The sequence below is a fragment of the Ailuropoda melanoleuca genome, chromosome 6, assembly GCF_002007445.2.
Source record: "Ailuropoda melanoleuca isolate Jingjing chromosome 6, ASM200744v2, whole genome shotgun sequence".
Lineage (NCBI taxonomy): Eukaryota > Metazoa > Chordata > Mammalia > Carnivora > Ursidae > Ailuropoda > Ailuropoda melanoleuca.
Window position 1 is genome coordinate 37,768,649 of NC_048223.1, and position 8,871 is coordinate 37,777,519.

The 8,871-nt window shown below is 47.5% G+C and overlaps 1 protein-coding gene across 1 annotated transcript in view; it reads right to left on the minus strand.

Annotated features, from left to right (window-relative positions):
• Positions 1 to 8,871, minus strand: part of ITGA9 (integrin subunit alpha 9) — a 332,075-nt gene that overhangs the window by 288,514 nt on the left and 34,690 nt on the right. Inside the window, exons 5-7 of the mRNA XM_034662244.1 lie at positions 7,132 to 7,261; positions 4,565 to 4,650; positions 2,549 to 2,617 (exon numbers count right to left, since the gene is read on the minus strand). Coding sequence (XP_034518135.1) covers positions 2,549 to 2,617; positions 4,565 to 4,650; positions 7,132 to 7,261 — 285 coding nt within the window. The remainder of the gene's footprint in view (positions 1 to 2,548; positions 2,618 to 4,564; positions 4,651 to 7,131; positions 7,262 to 8,871) is intronic.

Below are 8,871 nucleotides of genomic sequence, written 5' to 3' on the forward strand. Positions count from 1 at the left end.
AGAATAAGATGTAGAAAGAGGGTAATGGTCTTTTTCAAAATCAGAACCCTGATGATGGGGGTAAAGCTAGAAGCCAGAGACACAGGAGGGCAAGAGTGGGTGTGGCAGGAGGAAGGAGTGACTCTAGCTAGGATCATACAGAGTGAGGGTGTGGCGTGGCCACGAAGCTGGCCGGTGAAACACCTGGCCTTTCAGTGCCCTCCCTCCCAGGGAGCCCCAATACCTACAGGGACATTCAAGCAGACACACAAGCCAGTCTGTCCTGGGACTCTGCGTCATGGAGCCCTCAGGAAGTGGGCACAAGTGTCTTCTCAAATGTTTACCTCTCCCACCATCCACTCTTTTTTTTTAAGATTTTATTTATTTATTTGACAGAGATAGACACAGCCAGCGAGAGAGGGAACACAAGCAGGGGGAGTGGGAAGAGGAAGAAGCAGGCTCATAGCAGAGAAGCCTGATGTGGGGCTTGATCCCATAACACCAGGATCACGCCCTGAGCCGAAGGCAGACGCTTAACCGCTGTGCCACCCAGGCGCCCCCCAACCATCCACTCTTAAATCTGTTGTCCCAAACCTGACTGTGATCTGTCACAGATGGGTGGCCGTGTAAGTTGCCATCTGCCCGGGGAGGCTTTTGAGAAGGAGGGGGCACAATTATAGGCTGTTAATTAAGCCAGGATGACTGGCGTTAACTGGATCTGCCCTGGGCACAGGCAGCAGGCGATGGGGGGACACAGGCAGCAGGTGCAGAGACACAGGTGGAAATGACGTGAAGATACTCTGAAAACTGGGTGACAGGTGTGCTCCTGCTCCGCATGTCACTTTAGAGTCCTTAAATAGTAGTTACATGGGGTGATGGATGTGAGTTCACCATATATGCAAGGGCCAAATCATTGTGTTCAACGCCTTGAGCTCACCCAATGCTACATGTCAATTATATCTCAATAAAGGGGGGGGATGCCTTTCATTTCATGCTGTCAAGCCCAGGTTCGTTTGAAGGAGAGGGGTGGGAGTCTGGGTTTCCCACACGAGGCACACTCACCCGTTTATTTTTTTTTTAAGAAAGACCTAAAATGTAAGGCTTAGGAGCCTTCACACCCTACTTGCTCTTTGGGGCTCTATCAACTGGCACTGTGTTATTTCTTGTCTAACTGTCCAAAGTGCTTGGAAAACCTTTTTTGCAGAATTGCTTACAGTCCTTTTCCAGTGTGACTGCTTTGGGGTTTTGGAAATGTTAAAATAACACAGGCCAGTGCAGTTCCCAGGGGAATGAGGAACTGTTCTCAGGGAAAACTTCACAAAACTGATTTGGTGATGCATTTTTTTTTAATTGAAAAGATTATGACAATTCTCTACTAAATACACACATTAAGGTTGTTAAAATTGAAAAAAAAATTCCACCTGTGAGCGGAATTTGGGGAAATGAGAATACGCACCATCAGAACAGTGCGTCATGGTGTCAGGCTTCTGTAGAGCAGGTCTAACCCACAGTGGGACCTGAACTGGGCTGCGGCATGTGGCCCGCCCACAGAGAAAACAATCATCTTCCCCCCTTTTCTTAGGGTGGTGGAATGTAAAACCACCTTCCACATTTTCCTATCTCCTGGAATCTCCCTCCCAAGTCCCAGGAGTCCTGTACTTCTTCCCAGAGCCCACTAAGGCCTCCACACCAAGGCAAGCCTCCAGAGTATCCCTTGGTCTCCAACCAAAATGTGTGTCCCCCGAGACGAGCCAATCTCCCTAAATGATCCTGCTGGTCTGAGCCACACTAAGGTGTGCAAGACGGACAAGCCCATGAAAACGTGGTTTATTAATCAGAGACTCTCTACTGACTTCATCTCAGACTATGGTGCAGTGTAATAGAAACGTGCAGGAAACGGAGAGAGGATTAGGGCCAGGACGAAGACAAGAAAACGCACGCAGATAAACCTTGCCCAGGACTAACCCCCAAGGCAGCCTTCCCAAGCTATTTCTATTTCAAGGCTCTCAAAGGAGCTGAGTGACTTCTGTTTGGTTTCTCTTTGTGTGACAACAGTCCCTGTGGCAATGGTGGTGGGGGGCTCAGGATGAGAGGATGAGGGGTGGCGCTGGGCCAGGGACACAGGGAGAGTGAGAGCCAATTGCCTACATGCCTACTGAGTTAGGTCTCATGGGTTTGTTACCGTACTTAACTGCATCTGATCTCTCTGGGGTGTTGATGTGTAGGTATAAGAGAGAGGCAGATGGAAGGTTAGAGAGGTAGAAAAAGGCAGACACACACAGCAAGTCGTAATTTTTATGACTATCTGAACTATGGAAATCCTTTTCTAACTCTGTGATGTAACCTGGTCATGTCCAGACTCATCTTGCTACCTGAGCCCTACCATGAGCATGAATTCCACAGTCCGCAGGATACACACAATGCTGGGGAGGTTAAGGCAGCTGCATGCGGGGTCGCCGCAAACTTAGGGCACAGATAGAGCCTCTACACCAATTTTCTAAAAAGTGAACTGATTCCCACAGGATGACATCTCACAAGAAAAAGAAGACACCAGTATCCAGAATCTCACCTTTTTACCTGATGCCTGAAAAATCTTAATTAAGGTGCCCGATCTTCGATCAGCTCTAAAAATATAAACCTATGGAATGAAAAAAAAATCTAGTTAAGATAGAAGCCATGACCAAAGATACTGACCAGCATCTTTCTGAGAGTCCTATTTAGATGAAGGCCAACCAGGCACATGGCTTAAGCTGGCTGATAATAAAGAAGTCAGTGTTCCCCGCACGTTACCAACTCTGCAAAAAAGAGTGTCCTTCAATCTGAGGTACGATGCGTCTCTACCACAAAGAGGATCATTGATGTGGAACATCCCAAATGACAGGACTACAGAAGCTCTTTTCCAAGTTGCATCTTATAGCAATAACATCCCACGAGAACCAGGGGAGGGGACCCTCCTGTGGGGTAAGAAGCCACCACCCTAGCGAGAATGTGTTTGTGCCCTGACACCAGAAATGAATAATCCTGCAGGCCAGAGGTCTAGTCTAGGGTCCCCGGGGAATGGGACAGTTGGCAGCTGTGTCAACTACAACCAGTCCCCAGCACCTCTGGAAGATGCATCGTCAGGTTCTTTGGTGTTAGCTGAATCAGGATATTCTCTGTCTGGTTCTATCAGCTACAAACACTCTTCTTATCCTAAGACTTGACTATCTTAAGACTATCGCAAACATCTGCAGAGAACACAATGCAATCAGATCAAAGTTTGTGTTGCTGGTGAGAAAAGGAAGCACTGAAGCACCCGGATGGCTGTGAGCCGGGAGGAAGGCAGGCCGTTAGCAACACTGCAGAGAAGGCTGCTCACACACACGCAGCTTTTCCCCCCGACAACATTATCAGCGTGGGGACGGCTCTCGGTGCTTTTCCCTCTACCATGTAGAGGAATTCATGTGACCCTAAAGGACCCACCTCCTTCCTGACATTATCAGAGTTGATCTGAATGCCTCCACCCACTCGGTGCCCTGTGCTTTTATCTGGTTTCATTCTCCGAGATCCTTTCTCCCTAGCACCAGTATCAGCAGGGAGGGAGGCACAAGTACCAGAAATGAGAGTTGAGGCTCCTAACTCCGGCCTGGGAGGATCCAGGGACATGACCCTCGTGATGTACCAGTCAAGTCCAGTCAGCTGACCAGACTGACATGTTGGCTCAAGGCTCCAATGAACAGTGGTCTTGGCCCATTATCTGCGCCTCTCTAAAATCCAGACCCCACTTCTCTGAGCCCCTGGAGATATGGCCATACTCCATCCTATGTCCACGCCATGGGCTCAGGTCCAAAGATCATTCCCTTGTTCAGATTTTTCTATCAGAGAACCTATGGAGCTAAAAATGCAGGTTCTTGACTCATGCAGACCTACCCAATCTAGATTTCCCGTACCCTGGAGCTAAACAATGAGCAAGCGTAGTTGTTCATACTCTCGGCCCCATAGAGGCCACAATTCCTAAAGGGACCAGACAGCCCTAGATCCATGGGGTATTTCCTATACTCTGGGCAGATCCTTTAGGAAAACTGACCCATAGATTCCCAGTACAGCCATTGGACTGAACCAGTCTTGGCTCTAAAACACTGGGGAAATAAGTATGACAATCTAGGCCCCAAGATAAATAAATAAAGTCCCAAAGATACTGGGACTAAACCCAGCTCTATTAAGTCAAAGTTGAAATTGGAAAGGGGTTGGCAGAGTGGAGAATTTAAAGCTGAATAGTGCTGGACACCATTCCTTTGGAGGACGCCATGATGCCAAGGGTCAGTCTTAAAAATCTCACAGAGTCAGCTGCCAAACACAGTGGAGATGAGAACATGAAGAGAATGTAGAGGTCTGGGGGTAGCATTCACTCTCTGATTAAGCTTTCAAAGTACACTCTCAAAAGCCACTGGAAGGAGGCTGATGGAAACTCCTCATTACTTCATCATTTATCTGCCAGCCACCCAGCAGAATGTTCAGATCAAATAAGTGACAAACCTCCACACCAGGGGCAGCACACTCGCCCCTGGTGTCTGACCCCATGCCATTCCACCATTTTTCTCCTCACCTTCCCGATGCCTTCATCCTGGGGGGCACCTCCAACCACATCGGTGGTGGACGGGCGAGAGAAGGAGCCGGCCGTCACTGCATAGCCTGTAAAGGGTGGGCATCGACCGAGGAGAGGATGAGAGAGGGTAGGGAAGAAAAAGATCCATCTGAGGAAAAAGGGTCTCCAGCATCCCTTGTCTGAATTGTTATGACCCAGCTATTCTTGGAACATAACCTCCCAGGGAACGAATGACATCTGTCAGTCTTCTCATGCTGAAATGGCTCATCTCACAAAAAGTCAGGTTCACAAAAACATTGGGGCAGGAAAGAGTGTTTTCTGAGGGTCCTCTTTAAAACAAGTACTGTGCTAAATACTTCCTGTTTTTTTCTTTTTGAGATCTAATTTTCATACATCTGAAGTGTAGAACTCAATGAAAGTGTCCACATGTACACAGCCATGCCATCACCACCCAGAGTGAATATAAGTACAGAACCCAAACTAGAAGGTGCCCTCCTACCCTTTCAAGTCCCTACAGGCAGCCACTATTCTCTTTCTATCACTAAATGTTAGGTTTACCCATTCTAGAACTTCACTCAATATAACACCTGTGACACTCATCCATGCTGAGTATAATAGCAGACGTTTCCTTTTACTATGGAGAAACGGTCTACTGCATGACGAGATCAGGATATCTTTACTCTACTGCTGGGCATCTGGGTTGTTCCCAGCTGTTCCAGCTTTACTATGAATAAAGCTGCTGTGAACATCCCTAGGCATGTCTTTGGACACTGGCAAATTTTAATCTCACAATGCTATGAGGAAGGTATGATTATTTCTTCCATTTTACAGATGTAGGAACTGAGACTAAACATTGTTAGGTAACATGCCCCAGATAACACAGCAAGATTCAAATCCAATCTGTGTGTCTCCAAAGACTCTGTTGTCAACCACTGTACCATCTTCCCTCCTAAGAGAAGGCAGAAAGAAGCTGATGGTAGGGGGGTCGGTATGGATGAGAAAAGAATCTGGATGCAAAAGGAATCTAGAAACAAAAGTAAAAGTTGTCTGAGCTTAGTCTAAATGTCTCCTGCTTATTGAGAGCCTTGTGGGCAGGCTGAAAGTTCTCCTTTAGCCAACAAAAACCTTATGGGTGGCCATATATTCCCCAAACCTTGTCTTCACCTTCAAACCCTAATGCTGTGATCACAAGCTGTTTGGATTTTGTAATGATGCCATATTGTGATCAATTCTTATTGACCCTGTAGCCTGACCACATTACCTAAAAGCATTATGAGTGATAGCAAAGCCTCGGGTGACCTTGAAAGCCCTGCAGCAATAAGGGTCTCTGGTACACAGGGACAACCCACCACCCCTCAAGTTCAAAGGACCTCCTGGACCTAAAGCCATACCCAAACCAGGTTCTCTGCTGCCCTCTAAATGAGTGTCAGGTCTCCCTGCTGCGCACGAGGCACTCTATCAAGTCCTGGAAATGTCAGGCCAACCCCCCACCTCTGAGGCGCTCCCAGGTGAGCGAGGGCTCCATACCAGAGGTCAGTGCTGTCTCCACGGCACATACTCAGAAGGCAGCTCCACATTTAGACTCTGGGCTCTGAAGCCACAGGTTTAAGCCCCCACCCCGCTATTTACAAGCCATGTGACCTCGGCAAGTTATGTACTTCTTTGTGCCTCAGTTTCTTTGCCTCTGAAACGTGGGTAATGATAGTTGCCTCATAATGTTTCAGGAATGAAAAGAAGCAGTATCCAGAATAATAGCATTCAGAGCATGAACTAAGGAAAACAGCCACGCAAAAGCTTCGGGTCCACAAGCAAAGACAGCCTGTCTCTGTCCCCCAATAGGGCCAGTGTCATGTTGCCTGGTGGCTGTTAAGTTGTATCTATTTTCTTTCTAGACGGTTGAAAGAGTTGAGAAAATAGGAGAAATTTTTCTAAGCCTGTGATTAACCTTCAGCATTACGTTGCCACCCATCATGCTAATTTCTGGTTCTTCTTATTTTTTTTAAAGATTTTATTTATTTATTTGACAGAGAGAGCACAAGCAGGGGGAGGGCAGGCAGAGAGAGAGGGAGAAGCAGCTCTCTGCTCAGCAGGGAGCCCCACCCGGGGCTCGATCCCTAGCCTGGGTTCATGACCTGAGCTGAAGGCAGACGCCCAACTGACTGAGCCACCCAGGCATGCCCAGTTCTTATTATTTCTATTTGCAACTGGTGTGACCAGGAAGCAGAGGCCACAGCCAAAGAAATGCCATGGAAAACCCAGATTCTACTGCACTCTTTTTATATCTGAACTTAAGTAATTGCTCAAAAAAGAAAACAATTTTGCTTCCTTGGAGGTTCAACTGTCAGCTCTGTAATTCAATCACAGTTTTAATTCAGACCCCTCCTTTGTTCTCTACCTGCCGCGTGTGAGGCTCGATGAAAGTGTCCCGGCTAAGAGCGTACCTAATTAGAACAACAGATGTGAAAGCCAACGAACTCTTCTTTTCACCAGTAAAGCAACAGTCTGTGGGCCAGGGGAGAACCGCTCCCATTTCCCCTTCTTACCTGTCACGTCCCTAAGCTACTCACCCAGGTAAGTGTACCGCCTGTTCATGATCGCTTCATCGTTCAGCTTGAGATAGGTGTTGTCTGTAAGGTTCAGCACCTTGACTGTCCCGGCCCAATAAAATGACCCTGGAGCGCCCATCACCACCAGCTCCTACCGAAGAGAAACCCAAAGGTAAATAAACAAGGAAGGAAGCTGAGGAGGGAGCAGGTGGTACCACAGCCAACAACTCGAAGATACCTCACACGAGGGAATTTCTCCTGCTGAGCAACAAAACCTACTGGACCACATTCCCTGGTGTTACAGAATCCATCATACCCGCGGGGTCCTCAGGAACAAAGACGGATAACTGAGCAAGGTGACAGAATGAGGAACATACCAGGTCACTACGCTACCCAAGGATAAGCTCATGCGTATTTCCTCACCTTCACAACAGGGTCAAACGAGGAAATGACAAACATCGCACATTGGCCTAAATCGCAGAATTCCAGGAAACAGTGCTCATGAAAAGACACCATCCCCTCACCCAGCCTGGCCCCCAATGCCACCTGCCCCATACAGAGCAAGGAGAAAGCAATGACCAGAAGCATCTTTGCAAAAAACTGTGCACTAACACTCCAAGGATATCCCCCCGAGTACTCACTCAGGACGCTCCTCTCAAGAATGGCTGAAAGCTTGCTTTTGTGGCCACTGTGACCCATTGCAAACTCACAACAAAATCAAGAGAGCAGAGAGGCACACTAAGGGAAGGACAGAGACCCTTGACAGCAAGAGACAGCACTGCTATTAAAAAACATACCCAGAGGGGCGCCTGGGTGGCCCAGTCAGTTAAGCGTCCAATTCTTGGTTTCGACTCAGATCATGATCTCATGGGTCATGGGATCTAGCACTGCACTGAGCCCTTGGGATCCATGCTCAGGGGGGAGTCTGCTTGAGATTCTCTCCCTCTGCCCCTCTTCCCACTCATGTGTGTGTGCTTTCTCTCTCCCTAAATAAATAAATCTTAAAAAAAAAAAAAAAAAAGACCAGAAACACAAAGACACAGTGGTCTCCAGCATTTGCATTACGGGCAAATGGCCCTGTACCCTCAACAGGGCCAACGACTGGTTTGTGCTCCAAAACCATCTAATGAGCAATACTGATAAGAATTCCAAGTGCTCCCAAATGATGCACCTACCTAAGGAAGTCAGCACGGATAACTACACGGCTTCACCCACAGGAACAGGCACTGTCACTGTGGTAAAGAAAGTTGGAAATGATCTAGGGGCACCTGGGTGCTCAGTCGCTTAAGCATCTGCCTCTGGCTCAGGTCATGATCCCAGGGTCCTGGGATCCAGTCCTGCGTTGGGCTCCCTGCTCAGCGGGGAGTCTGCTTCTCCCTCTCCCTTTGCCCCCCCTACCGTGTGTGTGTGTGTGTGTGTGTGTGTGTGTGTGTGCACTCTCTCTCATGCCCTCTCTCAAGTAAATAAGTAAAATCTTAAAAAANAGGAAGGAAGGAAGAAAAAGAAAGAAAGAAAGAAAGAAAGAAAGAAAGAAAGAAAGAAAGAAAGAAAGAAAGAAAGAAAGAAAGAAAAAGAAAAGTTGGAAATGATCTAAACATCTAACAGCTGGGACCCTAAATCATGGTACACCCATTCAACAGAATCCAGCAGCAGTAAAAATGCTGTGGACGTAACAGCACTGAGACAGGGCCGCAAACCGCTGAGTTAAACAGGCCAAACAATACGTACACTACGATCACATTTTATAAAAGGAAAAAAAAA